The 17,765-nt window shown below is 32.5% G+C and overlaps 2 protein-coding genes across 2 annotated transcripts; one reads left to right on the forward strand and one right to left on the reverse strand.

The window, feature by feature from the left end:
* Positions 1 to 2,542: 2,542 nt before the first annotated feature.
* LOC118054634 (F-box protein At1g47056) lies at positions 2,543 to 4,743 on the reverse strand. Its single transcript, XM_035066274.2, has one exon. It carries the CDS (start codon positions 4,541 to 4,543, stop codon positions 2,810 to 2,812), a length of 1,734 nt encoding a protein of 577 aa, XP_034922165.1. The 5' UTR covers positions 4,544 to 4,743; the 3' UTR covers positions 2,543 to 2,809.
* Positions 4,744 to 14,887: 10,144 nt separating this feature from the next.
* LOC118054636 (probable receptor-like protein kinase At1g80640) lies at positions 14,888 to 17,667 on the forward strand. The gene is given in 10 exon segments (XM_035066276.2): positions 14,888 to 14,945; positions 14,948 to 15,076; positions 15,206 to 15,435; positions 15,540 to 15,672; positions 15,778 to 15,838; positions 15,939 to 16,035; positions 16,156 to 16,255; positions 16,972 to 17,090; positions 17,168 to 17,257; positions 17,352 to 17,667. Coding segments are annotated over 10 exon segments (1,158 nt in total). The 5' UTR covers positions 14,888 to 14,902; the 3' UTR covers positions 17,508 to 17,667.
* Positions 17,668 to 17,765: the final 98 nt, after the last annotated feature.

Genomic DNA, 17,765 nt, shown 5'->3' on the forward strand with positions numbered 1-17,765 from the left:
TTTGTATAAATCATTGAATTGTTGAATAAAATAAACACCATTTTTATTATATAGAAATATTACAATTTATTTTTTAGTACTTAAATTAGAATTTTATTTTTAATTGTTCTCTATCACAGTTGATGCAAGCATTGAAGAGGTTTAAGGAAAATGTTGATAATATTGACTTTGTAAATCCACACAATTACCCATCAACTAGCATGAGTGAGTGTGGTTGCAAGCCCCCCCCCCCCCTCCCCCCCCGGAAGCTGAACTTGAAAAGAAAAAATAAAATAAATTATTTAAAAAAAACAGATAAAAACAATCACAATTACCCATCAATGACTAGCATGAGTGGGTGGTTGCAAGGTCACTTTTATTGAAAATACTTGCTCCGAGCTTTTCACGATGTTGAAAATAATACTAGCGCCACCCCCCTTCTAGGTGGTCATATCAGAAAGAGAGCTTAAAACACATTTATTTCCTTATTATGAACACTATATATATATATATGAATTTTCTACGCAACCTATGGCTAAAACATCGATGCTAATGTGAGAACATAAACATACTAGCCAATCCCATTGTTAAAATCACATGCTGCAACACTATTTTAATGATTTTGATACTTGATATATTGACTCCATCTTAGGTCTCATTTGTTTTTGCGTATGAAAAATAATTTTAAATTATTTTTGTAAAATAATTATTATTTATTTTATTTAAAATAATTTATAAAATTATAATTATTGCTATTTTAATTTCATCATCTTTTATTTTTTTTATTTGTTAGATTTGATCTTTATTATTTTAATTATTATTTATTTTATATGAAATAATTAATGAAATTAGATTTTTTTTTTTCAATTTCATTATCATTTAACTTTTTTAATTTGTAAAATTTATTCCTCATTATTTTAATAAACTTGAAAAAAAAATTAAATATTAATAAGTTATTTTTCAACTTATTTTTTATAATATAACCAAATACTAGAAAGTGTTTTTCAATTTATTTTTTATGACACTATCAAACATTAGAAAATACTGTATTTTTCATAAATCTATTTTTAAAAAAAATTATTTTCCAGTAAATAAATAGACCTTAATTGAATTTTATTTTTTTTATCATAAGATCATGATTTAACGAGTTGGTTAGGCTTTTTACAACCATGTTTGGCAACTAATCTCTTCCTCCATAGTTAATTCTTCCGCCAAAGTATTGCTTGGTGTATATGAAGGAGTTCAGCCTTGCAGCTGGCCAAAACTTGCAAAACATGGTGGCGTATGAAACTATGGTTTAAATGAACGATTTTGTTTTATTTTTTTTCAATGCAATTTTTTTATCTAACACTTTTATTTAAATAAAATAATATTACTTATTAGATCAGTAATGTAATTCTGCATATTTATACCTACTAATGAAACCTAGATCCCCTTGATTGTTGATATATATGTCAATAAATTTTGTAGTGGTCATCCTATAATTACAAGAGATAGACATAAAAGGAATAATAAAAAAAAAACATGAAAGAAAAAAAATAAAAATAAAATATTGCATATAAATGAAGAATATTGTAGTTAATTTTATTTTTTAAAATAATATATTTTCAAATAAGAATAATTTAAAATATCTTACACCGTAAAACCGATCTAGCCTTTCATCTGAAATCCCAAATTGACATATTATTTGAAACTTTGAAATATTTGGCGCTCCAAAATCAACGACATCTGATGTCTCGTAGATCTTGACTTAAACATGTTTGATTGTGTGTGTGTGGTTGTAAATTTGGATTTGATATCTTTGTCCCTATCACAGCTGTGGACCGGCGGCTTCCTATCCCTTCAGCACTTCATGCATCATAAGGATCGGTGTCTCTCTTCATTTTTATCTCTAATTATTATATCAATTAATTAATCCTCAAGTTATAAATTTTAAGTTTTAAATCTATTCATACGGTCTTGAATAAATTTATAATAACAAGAGCTTCTGTTCTCTTTCTCAATGAGTTAACTAGGCTTTTGAAGTAAGAAAGGAAAATGACAGTTTTATTAAACATGCCTTCACCATTGTAAGCATTTCTTTTCTTTGTTTTAGTAAAGGATACAGGCCAGCAAGCAATAGTGTATCGATAGTTATAGATAAAGTAAAGCTGATGCATATCAACCAAAATGGGATGATGCTGATATAATATACTAACAAGCAGATGATGTTCTATGATGGTTTAAAATGCAGAGTTTACACCCAGAGGAAAGAACATAAAGAGTAACGAACATTTAGAATTACATGGAAGATGGAACAGTCCTTAAAGAAAGGAGAGCTGCATGGGCTGTTTGTTAAATAGATCCATTGTACAGGGTGATGATTCCAAGAAAAATCAGTAACAATCTCTAAACCTAACAAAAAACAACGGCATAAAAATGACCAGCAACTCCTGGTTATGCAATCAACTTGCCCAAGAATCAGAGAGATCCAACATTAGAAAAAGAAATTATCACAGTTAGAAGAAAAGTGAGCAAAACCCCGCTCAAGATCACACAAACACATATGCAAGGCTAGTTCAAGTACAGCGCTCAATTTACAACCAATAAACACCTGGCATGTAAAAAGATTTATTGCAAGCCTTACAAATATTACAAGTCTCAGTTCTATCAAGTATCGACTAAGGCTTCGAAGAAAAACGGAAAGAAAAGAAAAGAAAATGTTACTTAGCAACGTGATTGCTTACACACATATACAATCCCACTAACAAATTTCTCACGGTAGTAACTAAAATGAAAACTATAATACTCAATCAAATTGGAAGAGAGCAAAGCCAAGAACTCCAGAAAACTAGCCTTTGCAAACTAAACATCCATGACGCAGAAAAAATTTGTTCTGCTTATCAGTAGGAATAAATCTACATGGGGGGATAATTTTCCTCAGGGATGGCCTTGAAAACACCATTCTTGGTATGATATCAACTTTCACATTATCACACCACTTCAAATTTATCTCCCTCAATTTCATACAGCTTTGCACCACTCCATTTACCCCTTTTATCGTCACATTCAGGCAACCTTCCAGGTCCAACTGCAACAATCCATGGCATCTCTTTGCAATCATCATCAATGCTTCATCATCCAGTACTGGTCCTTCTGCTTGCACAACCTCCAACTTGGGAAGTTCAAAGTCTATATCCAGACACTTTATCCCTGAACAATGATTCATCTCCAAATGTCTTATTTCACCACAACTCCTTAAAACTTCTCTAATCCCTTCTTCTGTAATAGTAGGACAATGGCTGATCTTGAGCTCTTGCAAATTGGGGCAACAAAATGCAATCTTTTTTATGCATTCATCACTCAAACTCTCATTCCTGGCCAAGTTTAGAGACATGACACAGGGGTTGATTCCATAATCCACCAGAAACTCTTCCACCCCTAAATTTGTTCTCTCCATTTTGACATCTTTCAACAAGGAACAGTTACTTACAAGCATAAAGAAGGTCAAACTCGTCAGCTTAGAACATAAACTAAGGTTTATAAAGGTCAGCTTCCGAAGAAACTCACACAAATCAATCATGGACTCATCGGTCAAAAAATTTGCTCCTTCAAGATCCAAGTATTCAAGAAACTGATACTTATACAACAAATAAGAAACTCCAACAAATGTGAAATCATAGCAATGACAGATAGTCAGTTTCTTTAATGGAAGACAAGCGTCTGCAATCGAAGAAAGCAATTCGTCGGAGATAAACGAATGTGAGAGATTAACTTCAGATAAATTTTTCGCAAACACAAATGATTCTTGAAAATACAGTTCAATAGAAGGCATTCCAATTCCATCCACCGAAATATAATTCAAATTAACGCATCTACGCATAACCGAACCAATTCCATTCTGGGTTATAAAATCACACTCACGAATCACTATTTCCCTTAACAACAAACAATTCTCCGATAAAAACTGAAGTGATTTATCAGAAATGAATTGGTTACCAGAAAGATCAATCTTAAGCAAACTCTTGAGCTTCATTGACAAGTGAATGATCCCTTCATCAGTTACAATCCCTGAAAAACGCTGCAGATCCAAGGACCCAATTGGATCAAAACGTGAATTATATTGCGGAAAGCTAATATTAAGATCTTCAAGCAATGGAAAAGAATTCCCAATTTCAAAAAGATGAGTATCTTGTAAACAATTCATTTCCGAGCAACTCAATTTCCTCAATTTTCTCATTCTCATCCCCAACTCCTTCAAACCCATCAAGGGAAAGTGGTCTTGGCTAGAGAGAGTGAGGGATTCAAGGTCCAACCCTGAATTGGAGATTTGATGGAGAAGGAAATTGAGGTCTCCATCGAACTCACGGATTTCAATTCCTTTGAGATTTGGGAATCTTTGGAAAAGATTTGGAAGGAAAGGGGATGTTTGGGAGGAGATTATTACGGAACGACGGAGGTGATTGGTGATAGAGAGGAATTGGGTGGAGACTAGAGAGAGGGATTCGAAGTGACGGTGGTGGTCAAGGAAATTGAAAATCAATTCCCAGCATTCTGGTGGTAATTCAGTGGATCGATCTCTCATTTTGCTTGTGTGGATTTGAGAGTTGGAAATTGGGATGAGAGAAGAAGAAAACGAGAGACAGTGACTTGAAAGGAAAGTTGTTGGAGGAGAGAATCAGTGAATTTCCCTCTTCATAATATATAATTGAGCTTCAAGAACGATTAACCCCTTTTTTTCAAATTCGAAAAGGTCCTTCAGCCCTCCGCTTCTTTTCTCTCTCTCTCTCTCTCTCTAATTATTTTGTATTTTAACCACCTTAACACTTTCTTTTTATGTTTTTAAAAACTTTATTTTAAATTCTATTTTTATATAATTATTTTACTTTACATAATAACATAATAAGTAAGATATTTACAAACTCAATAAAAAAATAAAAATATTATAAGTTCGCTATTATAATTATCTTAACATTCAAAAAAAATTTATAAATAAAATATTATAAGTTGACACCATTATTTTATTTTCCTTAAAAAAAAAAAAAGACAAGCTATCTCTCTATATTCATTGGTTCTTTTAATCTTGTAATTTTGTTTTTTTGTTTGAGGATTTTTGAGAATATAATAGTCGTTATTTTTTAAAATATTTTTATTTAAAATTATATTAAAATAATTTTTTTATTTTTTAAAATAATTTTTAACATCAACATATTAGAATGATTTAAAAAATACGTAAATAATTTAATTTCAAGTAAAAATAATTTAAAAAATATGATTTCAATACTTTTCAAATAACTTCTTAATATATTTGGTAATTATTTGTTTTTACGGTAGGAACTGCTTTAATATGGGTTTTCAAGATATATTTAATTTGAATAAATATTAAATTGTTATTTTTTTTAATAATTTTAATGTACTAATATAAAAATTAAAAAAATATTTTAATATATTTTAAAAAAACATATATATTTTTTTTAAAAATACATTTTGTATTAATATATCACACAGATAATTGCTTAAATGCTAAAATTTGATCAGGCCACCAAGTACGCTCACTTTTGTAGAAAAGGCCATCAACGAATCAATAAGCGTATTGCAGCCAATCATGAAGATACGACCTCCGCTACTGCGGGCGCTAGAAAACCAAGCAAATATCGGAGCACAAGTAACATCATCCAAACATACTCTGCTGCTTCAGCAATTCATTGGAAATCCTTTTTTAAAAACACATATTTCCCAGTGACCACCACCCTCCGCCGCAATAACACCTTCAATTCGTAGACAAAACCGGTGAGCACCATCTCTACAATCATTTGCAACTAAAACCAACAAGAAGGGTAACTTAATTACTTAAGTTTTGGGTTTGCTTTTCAATAATTATAAGTTTGAATTCTTTTAAAGTTATTGAAAATTTATATAATTATTAACTTTAAAATTTATAAAATTAATTAAAATATATATACATATAACATAACATCTAGAGGTTTTTTTTTTTTAACGATGGAGTTAGGAAAAGAGATACCCTTTTTGTTGTTCTATTACTACACATACCAGCACTCCTTTACTCGGCATCTGTACCAAGACCAGCACCACCGCTTACCTCGTGCCAGGGATTTTGTGCTTTTAGCACATAAAATCTAAAATATTAGCGAAATAATATACTACAAATCCTTAAAGTGAAATAACATAATTGTTATTTATCATGGTTTTAAAATATAATATGGAAAAATTCACCATTTAAAAATATAATATTAAATAATTGTTGTATTTTGAAACTGCAATAATTATCAAAATACTAGCAAAAAAGATTTAATTTTGCTACATGTTGGGATTTTTATATTTGAGAACCGTGATATTCATGAATATTATGATGGAGAAATGCAACAAGTTGTAACAGTGTTATTTTATCTTTTTAAAATTATGTTATTCAGCCAGTATTTTTAATTTACCATACTGATTTTTAAAAAAAAAAAAATGCCTTATGCCATCTCCAATAAATTAAATCAAAGCCCTAGATTAAGTAGTGAAATTAATAAATTGGGCATCTTAATTTTAAATTAGGGTTCGTAGTTTAATATAAACACAAGAAGTAATCTGCTAAAATGGTATAAACACGAGGACTGCTACGAGGGTTTTTTTTTTCTATTTCATTTTAATTGGTCAATGAAGAGTATTTGTATCGTAGATCAGGTTGCCTGTTAAACAAAACTATATCTTCTATCGGTCGATTTCAAGGATGCACGTCATGTCTTGAAGATATTATTTAGATAATTTTCTAAATAAAAACTTTGAAAAATAATATACCAAACATCCTCTTAATCAAGCTGGCAAGTCAACTTCAGTCATGCGGCCTAACATGTTTAAACGGAACGGGAATAACCATACTAAGATCTTGGATAGACTTGTAATTTAGTCAACTAAATCAAATCTTGTTATTTTTTTTAAAATAAAATAACATTATTTAAGGCAATGTTTAAAAAAAACTAATTGATCAATGATCATGTCACGAGCCCTGCCATGGTCTATGGTTATAGCCGGGTCGGATTTGCATTGAGGCCACAAATTAATTGGTTTGTAGAAAATTCCGAATTCTAATATTACCTCTCCTGATAATAATAATAAATAAATAAATAAAAAATGCAATCATGGACGTGGAAGTGCAGATTCTTGAGAACATGTGATCTCATTGATTTTTTTCAAACACTCGATGACTCGAATTTAGAAGACAAACTTTCTCTAATTTTTCATCATCAGTACTAACTATTTTAACGGATCAATTCTAGTATAAAGAAAAAGAAGAAGCATTATTCAGCTCTTCAATGGAAGAGCATTTGGCGGTTGTAGATGCTAAACTGGGTGCAGATTTTATGCAGCATCTGGTGCTGGCGGCACGTAATTAGAAAACGGCAGTGGCTCCTGTGGATTATCTGGTATTTCAGGCACTAAAGGTGGTGGGAAATAAAGGTCAGGTGCATTTGGGGTGGTTGATTCTATAGGTGGAGTGAATGTAGATGGTTCTTTTGGTGGCAGTAAAGGAAATTGTGGAGGCTGATCGTGAGGTACTGGTGGAGAAAACATGGGGACTAAAGGAGTTGGTGTAAACACATCAGTTGGTGGTGATCCTATAATTGGTAGAAATGGTGGCAAATCTTCTTCTGGTGGTGGTGGAGATAGTATTGGTAGAAAAGGTGCTGGTGTAAACTCATCAGCGGGTGGTGAATCTTGCTCTGGTGGTGGATTAAATGAGGGCAATGGTGGTGGTTGTGCAAATTCATCCGGTGGAAAATTTGGTTGGTCGGTACTTGGTGGGGAAATTATTGGGATTAATGGTGGTGGTGGTGTAAACTCATCATCTGGTGATGGCATATCTGGTTCTGTTGGTGGGTCAAATATTGGAACTAATGGCGGTGCTGGTGTAAACTCATCTGGCGGGACATCTGGCTCTGTTGGTGGATCAAATATAGGAACTAGTGGTGGTGGAGGTAATAGCCATGGATTTAATGGTGATGGTGTCACTTCAGGTGGTGGTGGTGGTGAAGGGACTAGCGGAGGTGGTGGGAATACTAATGGTGGTGGAGGAGAAGGTATTGGTGGTGGTGGAGGGGATGGTGGAGGTGGAGAAGGTGGTGACGCTGGTGGCTGTGAAGAAGGTGGTGGGGATGTAGCAACAGGAGGCGGGGATGGGACTTCGAGAGGTGGTGATGGTACTACGGGAGGTTGAGGTGGTGGGGACGTAGCAACGGGTGGTGGGGATGGGACTACGAGAGGTGGTGATGGTACTATGGGAGGTTGCACTGTTGGTGGTGGAGACGGGACAAGCGGGAGTGGAGGAGTGGAAGGCACTAGAGGAGTCGATGGTGGAGCTCTCCTCCTAGGAGGGGAGGGCCTTGGTGAGGACTGAAATGGATTGTTTGGTGAGGGGGAAGTCGGGAAAGGCCATTGGCCACAGGTTCCAAATAGGTACTGAAATAATGGGTCACAGTTGGATGATCCCCTTGAACTTCTTCCACCACTTCTGCTCTGTCTACCACCTCCTCTGCCACTGCTTCCATTGCTGCTTCTCTTCTCTTCTCTATCTTTGCCTCTGGTAATTTCTTGGTGTTTGAGGCGAGGCACGGCTTCCGAGAGCGATTGGGTTATCAAGAGAAGTGCTAAAACAATCAGAATCACTCTATTTACTTTCATTTTTGCTGCTTTCACGTCATTTTGCTTCTCTCATTCCTCTCTGTTCCTCTCTGTTCGCCTGAAAATGGTTTACCGGTATATATATATATATATAAAGACTCTGAAATGTGGGTCGAGGAGGAGCTTGAATGAGGTAGCATCAATGCTCGTTGTGCCTAGAGCCATTTATTGATCTTAACCTAGTTTTTTGATCCCTTTTACTCATTACTCGCCTGATTCAACTCAGTGGACTATAAAGATGCCATGCCCTGTTGGTGATAACGCCACCAGCCTTGAATCTTGTGCAGTTTGTATCAGGAGCCTTTACAAGGCCGAAAAACGCAGGATGAAGTTGTTCGATGCTTAATTAAATGTGACGGAATCCATTAATGTGCAAGAGATGAGAGCTAGTTTTACGAACGAGTTCCAAGAGGAATGGATAAGGGGCGAGGCCTTGCAGAGTCCAGGCTCTGGACACTGGACAATTGATAGGTGGGTGAAATGGGATGCTCTTCGGTGGAAGGGATGCCTAGTTATATGTGCCCTTTTGACGAGAAGACCTTTATTGCAACTGCCAGACCATATGCCTCTGTTGAATGCTGGTGGTCCTTGAAAAGTGATTTTCAAAAGCTTTTTTAACAAAAACAATATTATACATACACATATATATATTTGACATCATTAAATTAAAATAATTATAAAAACATAAAAAATTTGACAGCTTACAGTCCAAAACAATGTAGTTGTTTCAATGTAATTAACATATTCGATTTTGCATATCCAAAAAAAAATAATCCAAATAACTGATATAAATATAATTTAACAAAAATGATGAAGACAATATTTTTTATTTTAATAATAAGACGATAATATATTAGATCTACTTGGATTCACTTGAATCAACTCATGTTAATTTATGAAATCTTCAACCTAGGTAAGAGACCTTGATAACACTGTAAAAAGCAAAATAAAAAATAATTAAATTAAATTTTCAATCAATCTAATATTAAATTATGAAAATAAAAACAAAAATACCACTCGAGACAACCTCAATTAATCGAATAAACCTGTATATTCAATTACAAAAATGAGTCGAATTAACACAGGATAATCATATATAAAGAAAATTGCAATGAATTATGAAGCTTAATTCTCAATTAATTCAATATTAAAGAATAAAATTTTTTAAAAAAAAGATACAAAAATACCACTCGAGACAACCTAAGTTAATCGAATAAACCCGTAACCCGAGTCATGAGGTTTGGACAACCTCATAGAAATCAAACTAAATATAAAATATGAAATCTAATAATAAAAGATAAAATTGAAAGAAATATAAATAAATAAAGGACAAAAAAACCCGACAAAACTAGGCTAACCTGCGACCTGGGTCATAAAACCATGATAAACCTATAGAAAAAAAAAATAAAAAAAAACATGAAACACAATTCTTAATCAATTTAATGTTGAAAGATTTAATTAAAAAACAAGAAAAACATCTCAAATCAACTTAGGTTAATTTGTCAAATCCGTATCATGAGACCAAAAATAAATTTATAAAAAAAAATAAAAATAATAATTATGAAATTAAATGATCAATCAATCCAATATTATAGGACAAGATTAGAAAAAATCAATTAGAAAAAACTCCAAAAAAACTCTAAGTCACCCTCCATATAAAATAAATTAAAACAAATAAAATTATGAATCTGAATATCTATTAAACCTAACATTAAAAAATAAAGTTATAAAAATACTTTAAAGATCAAGATATAAAATACCAAAAATATATCATTGTTAATTACTACAGTGAAATCTCAAATACCCTTTTTTGTATATGTTAATTTGTTGTTGGTTTTTTTTTTTTTTTTTTTTTGTGTAAGGTGTACTTTCATTTCTCCTATTGCTTCTTTTTTTTTATTTTTTTTCTCTTTTAAATAAGATTGGCTTCTTAAGGTTATTTCCTACTCAAATTATACAGTAGATTAATTAAAAAATCGAAAATAATATTTGACATTTGAAAAATCTTTATGACCATGATCTAACACTAATTTAATATTGTAGCTGAAAATATGTTTTTATTTAATAATATATTTAAATAGTTTTTTTATTTTAATATCTGCACATTATATATAAAAAATAATATTTATTTAATTTTTCAATGTAAAAAATATTTTAAAAACCCATCTAAAAATAAAAATAAAAATAAAAACTACTAGAGATTGCTTAACTGGTTAAACTTTAAATCTATTTTTTAATGATCATAAGTTTAAGTTCTCTTAGAATCATTACAGATTTATATAATCATTAACTATAAAATCTATAAAATTAATTAAAATATAAAAAAACTAGTTTGAACATTTATAATAATATAAAATAATACACAAGCACACACCCAAACTGATGTCTACATCATCCATTTAGATTTTGGATTCATGTTTTTTTAATTGGCTAATTCAAATTGATCCAATCACAGCCTAGCACATGGTTCTCTTAAATAAACATTAAAACCCATAACAACAAAAACGAAAACGCGCGCGCGCGCACAAGGAAGTGCCTTCAACTCAAGGAAGTTTCTTTAAGCCCACCCACCCGCACCGGGTGGTCGGCCGGTAAGGAATGGCAGGGCGAACATTGACGGCAAGGAGAGCTAGTCGGGGTCTGTTGTTTATGAGTGAAGAAGATAAATGAAAGGGAGAAGAGAACATGCAGTGGTTAAATTGAAAAATTATCACCAGCCGTCTATCTCTCATTGATAATGATCCGGTGGTAATCTCGAATTACAAGTAATTTACCCACCGCAATAGTATGAACGACAGAGAGCGGTGGCAGTCACTTTGTCTATCACCACCAACAAGTACGCCCTCGCTTGTAGATTGAAAATGTATAAGATAGGATTCGAATGAGCTGGAACGTTCACATACCCTGGAAATCTCCTTACCGGCCACCACTTGACTAGCAGTGCATATCTGGAAAACTTAAAACATAGAACAAAATGAGTACTCATCAAATCATGGTAGCCAGAATCTGTGTTTATACAACCCTCCTCTAGCTCATTACTCTGGTATTTTTCATTACTTGTTGGCGGAGGGGATATCAAGTGGTTGAGTGGGATCGGCGAATGAAAAGGCTAGCAGAGCTGGCGGTGGGGTTTTTCAGTGAAGGATTGGGATTGAAATTTGAACGTGGGGCATTGAATTAAAGAGATGTAATTGGAAGTTAATTTGGGTGGATTGCTAACACAAGGCATTGAAAGAGATGAACCTAACAGTGTGCCGTTACCGTCCTTATTCTTCCGGTCCGGACTAGCATATATACACCATAATTAATTTCCAAACTTATCAAACACCTTGCAAGCCTATAAACATCACTCAACAGACATATACAGAAAAAATAAAATCCAGATGCAGAGAAAAGAAACAAGTACTTCACCCGCTAAGCCACGACATCAATTGCATTCAAGGATATCTCCTGATTCTCCTTGAAATGGTTAGAAGGAGGCCCATATGGTGGTGAATTACGTCCCCTCTGCATTTGTAGAGCAGCATTTAAATCTTTGTTGTAACCCTCATTCACAAGAACAGAAATCGTAGATGTGCTTCGTTTTTTCGAGTTTCAACATTGATGATAGAAACAAAACTCACATGCGAGTTGTGGTTGATGTCAGAGAGCTAGGTTTTATACCTTATCTTCTTCAATATCACGAACTCGCCGACAGGTTCCTAAGATTTTTCTTCTTCTTCCTGTTGTTCAATTAACCTTGGTGGTTTTGGGGAAGTGGCAGAGAGTAGAGCTGCCTTAATGGGAGTCACACAGGCACAGGTCATCGCCAGCTATCTCTCTCTCTCTCTTAAACCTCTTGAATTGATGAGGTCATGGCCAGCTTCATAGTCAATAACTGCTACGTGTCGTTCAACTAACCACGACGGATGAATACTGCGATAGCGTGTGGTATCATAGCCATGATTGTTTAAAATATATTTAGTTTGAAAATTAATTAAAATAAAATTTATTTGTTTGTTTTTTTAAATTTAATTTTAATATTAGCATATTAAAATAATTTAAAATTTAAAAATAATGATATAAAAGCCTTGGTGCATCCGCATTGTGGTTCAAACTCAACACTACAATCGTCTCTTTACTACATATTTGGAAGTATATTCTAGTTAAAATTATAATTAATCTCAACTACAATCTTAATATTACTTACTGTTTCTTTGAAAATATTATTTTTTAAAGTATTTTTTATTCAAAATATATTAAAATAATTATATATTTTTATTTTTTAAAAATTATTTTTTATATCAACGCAAAATGATTTGAAAACATTAAAAAATATATAAATTTGAAACAAATCAAAAAAATAAAATAAATTTAATTTTTTTCAAAAAAAAATTTAAAACAAATAATTAAAACCTTAATTAATTAATATACATCACAATTTTAATCTATTTTCTAAATTGGAACTACAAAAGCAATATAAGATACCCAATACATTTATTAAAAAATGAGATTGGAGCACATATGATCCTTACCTTGTAAATGACAAAAGTAGAGAAACTTCATGTATATCTTAATACATAAAAACTTATATAAAATAATAAACTACTTTTATATTATATAAAAATATGCATTTCAATTTAACCTGTAAGTTTGCTATACAATTTTTTTTTTCAAAAACCTATTTATTTTTATATTTAAAAAAAATTAAAAAAATATATTATATCTAAAATAAATACTTTAAAAAATAATTATGAATACAAACACAGTCTAAATGTATATACCATTAAAGCCACAACTACGACTATAACTTCAATTACCGCTGCTACAAGACAAAAACATATGCATTTATAATTTGTAAGATATTCTTGCACATGTTCTTTGTATACGAAGACATAATTATTTGTGCTCCTATTTATAAATCGAAGGGCTACTGAGCCTTCAGGCGTGGATTGTAAAAAACTCCACATCCCTCTACCTCTTGTCTGTTTAGAGAACAAGACCTGTCTTTCTTGCTTGGCACCAGACCTGAGCAAGCTCTTTTCTCCACTTCTGGCTCTCTTCTTGCTAGCAAAGACAATCCCATTTCTGTTTTCTCTTCAAAAATGGAAGCCAAATCTCCAAGTACGTTAACAATGCTCGTTTTCTTTTCTTGAAGTTTGTGTTTTTATCCTCATCTTGGTTCTTTATATGTATGTCTCTGTACTTTTCAAAATTCAAACCCTTAGTGCAATAACGTGATCCTGTTATAGATTTGTTCTGCTATACGTGTTCTTTGGTCTCTTGTGAAATGTTGGGGAAAGAACCCAGAAATCGGATATGAACCTTGAAAGAAATTAATACTACTGCACCAAACTCGTTCTTATTTTGAGAAAAAGAAGCACGCAGAAAAATGTGATGTGACATATGTGATCTTTCTCGTGATTCTCTCGTTCAAATGTGATTTTTCTTTTCATAATTGATTTGCATTTTTCTCTCCAGAACTTGTTATATCAGCTCCTCCTGTTTCGTTTAATATGTTTTTGTTTTATGGATAGCAATTATGTCCGACTAGGCTTTTCTCTATACTGTAGTCGGTTCATTTGGAACCGGTGCGAACCGCGTTATTTCAGATTTTAAAAATTTTAATTTTAATTTTTTTATTATTATTTTTATTTTCATATTCTTTTAATTTATTGATTTTAAAAAATAATTTTTTAAAAATAAAAATTATTATTTTAATATATTTTTAAATAAAAAATAAAACATTCCAAAATAGATCTTTCTTAAACCATCTCCAACCGACTTTGCCAAATAAAGAATTAAATTTGAAAACATGTATTTTTAACTTTTATTTTTACAACTCTAATGCAGAAGGGAAAAAAAATAACCAAAATAACTATTTTTATAGCTTATCAATAATATTTAAAAAAAAAAAACAGAAAGGAAAAAAACTTGATTTTTTAAAATTTTATATTGTGCCCTTATCTTAAATTATATATTTTAACTTCTATATTATTTTATTAATTTTATATAATTTTTATAAATTACTCATATTAATTATATAATTAATAACATCATAATTATATTATATATAAACTATCTAAATTAATTATATAATTACATTAAAATTAATTTAACATAAAATATATTAAAATATAATTAATTTTTCTAAATATTTTTTTACTATTAAAATACACAAAATAATAAAAAATATTTATACTATTTAAAAAATCATTTTATCAATTTGGCTCTTCAATTTATCATTTTGCATCGAAGTTGCTCTTACAGTTTATCAGGGATGCCTCTGGTTCCTGTAGTTGAAGAAGCGCACCACCAAGATTTGATAAGAGAACCCTAACAGCACTAACTGTTGCTTCCACTCTCCTTGTTGGAATAGTGTGGTTTCTCTCATGTTGCTGGATCTGTAGACTGAAAAAATCAAGGACACGCAGTGCCAAAAGTAAAGGCAATGGTATCTTCTTTTCCAAGAATTGAATTTGCTTTTGCTGCTAAAATTTTTCTTTTGAGGCATGTTACACACAATTGTGCTTTTTATGCAGACTCATTATTTATGCTTTTTTTGTTTGAATTTAATATTTAGATGTTCCGATTGTGGATAAATTAAATTCCTTGAGGATGGCTGGGAAGAAGGGTTCAGTTGCTGTTGTGGAATATCATTTGTTGCAAGCTGCAACAAAAAATTTCCAGGAAGTTCATGTTCTGGGTGAAGGTGGTCGTGGATGTTTGTATAAAGCTTGTTTCAGTGAAAAACTCCTTGCAGCAGTGAGGAGATATGAAGGTGAAGAACAGGACATTGAAAGAGAATTTGAGGTAGCGTCTTACATGAAATTGATTTGATTATCAATTGTTTTGAATCATTATGGATTCTTTATTTTTTTTTTTCCTTTCCATTTAAATTTTGTTTGTGAATGCAGAACGAGTTGAACTGGTTAACGAAAACTCATCATCAAAACATAATTTCTCTTCTGGGTTACTGCATTCATGGTGAAACAAGGTTTCTCGTGTATGAAATGATGCAAAATGGGTCTTTGGAAAGTCAATTGCATGGTAAACTTCATATCTTTCCGACTTTTAAAATTCAAAAATAAGCATTAGAAGACTCCAATTTGTGCCTTTTTTCTTATACTATTTATGCTATTGATGAACATGCAGGGCCACATGGATCAGCATTAACTTGGAATCTGCGAATGAAAATTGCTGTTGATGTTGCAAGGTAACTCAAACTTCTATTTTTGTGGTTTGCGCTTTGCCTCTTTTTCTTTGTCCTTTTCTTACGCTTGCTACTTGCTCCCACCAAAACTGATATTGACCAGGGGACTAGAGCATCTTCATGAGCATTGCAATCCTCCTGTTGTCCATAGAGATCTGAAGTCATCTAATATTCTTCTGGATTCCAACTTCAATGCAAAGGTAAAAGCCATGCATGTATGGCAACCTCATGAGTACTGCACTCCTCATAGGTGCATGTTCTTAGCACCGGTCCGTGATTCTAACTAGGATGTTTCGTTTGACGAGCGTTTACTTATTCAGCTTTCGGGCTTTGGCCTTGCTGTAGCTTCTGGTATCCAAAACAAGAACATAAAGCTTTCAGGAACTTTAGGTTATGTGGCACCAGAGTACCTTTTGGATGGTATGTCAAATTACTTCCAGAGAAGTCATATGCTGCTGAGTGCTGACCATTGTTGTTTGATCTCTTATTTTTCATACTTCTGCTAATTACAAATTACATTGTTGCTTTCTTCTATGATTTCTTAGTTTATTTGTCAATCATATTTTTAGCAATTAAATATCTTGTTCTTGCATTCTTTGATGAACTTTTCATAGTTCTAACTTCTGTCACATGAAATGTGATGATTTTCCAGCAAGAATCACTGTTTCAGCTCTGTATCTGAGAAATAGAACTAAAAATGCTTACTGTTGAGGAGAGATTCTGATTGTGGATGCTCAAACAGAATATTTTATAAAAGGTTTTCATATTTTTAAAATCATGCGGTGTCTTTTAGCGCTTCATCCCTGAGTTAACAAGGCTGAACATATTCTGTGAGAAGAATGTCAGGTGTTGAATGAGGCGGGTTTTGCTATAGCCTCTTAATCCAACTCTGATGTGTGCTTGTTGATGATGAATTATGGTAACAGGAGATCCATGGAAATCTTTTCTATTTCATTTTCAAGAACTATAAAACTCTACCAGAGAGTATCTTTTTCTTTCTTCTGTGCTACATAGTGAAGGTTTTTAAACAACATTTCCTGCATTTAGTCTTTCTTTGATACAGAATGAAGCCCGATTGTTTATTCAGCCAATCTCTTGGAAAGAGAAGTATGATCGCTTCCATTTTTCCTTTCCAGGCAAACTAACTGATAAAAGCGATGTCTATGCTTTTGGAGTTCTCCTTCTGGAACTCCTGATAGGAAGAAAACCAGTGGAAAAGATGTCTCCGGATCATTTTCAGTTCATAGTCTCATGGGTAATTTTCCTTCAACTTTTTTTAGCAGCCATGCCTCGAGGAGTCAACTTAATTGTACCATCATTTTTTACATGTAGGCCATGCCTCGGCTCGCTGACAGATCAAAGCTTCCCAACGTTGTGGATCCTGTTATCAAAGACACTATGAATTTAAAACACTTATACCAGGTATATTGAATAAGAAACCAAATATTTGTGTGCTCGTTACCTTTTTGTTCTTGCTTTTAGCGTACAAATTTAATCACATATTACCCTTGAGTAGGTAGCTGCAGTGGCAGTACTATGCGTGCAACAAGAACCAAGTTACAGACCATTGATAACAGATGTCCTGCACTCTCTCATCCCTCTTGTACCTCTTGAGCTTGGAGGGGCACTGAGAATTACAGGACCTGTTCCTCTTGCCCTGCCTTCTCTCTGATGATGAGTACATCTCAGACTGACCATTTCTTTTGTATATTTAGATGTGTGAAAATCATTAGAGTTTTTTTTTTTTTTTCATTGTTTCATTTGTTAATTGAATTTTTTTTTAGATGATTTCCCCTTAAACTGCTTCAATATTTGGATCTTCAGCAACACAATTTTCCGAGGTTTTAGTAAGATGTCCTGGTATCAGATAAAAAGGAGGGTGGTAGTTGCTGAAGGACATGGAACTAACGTAGAGGTGGCGAGATTCTAT

The sequence above is a fragment of the Populus alba genome, chromosome 3 (genome assembly GCF_005239225.2).
Source record: "Populus alba chromosome 3, ASM523922v2, whole genome shotgun sequence".
In the NCBI taxonomy this organism is placed as follows: domain Eukaryota; kingdom Viridiplantae; phylum Streptophyta; class Magnoliopsida; order Malpighiales; family Salicaceae; genus Populus; species Populus alba.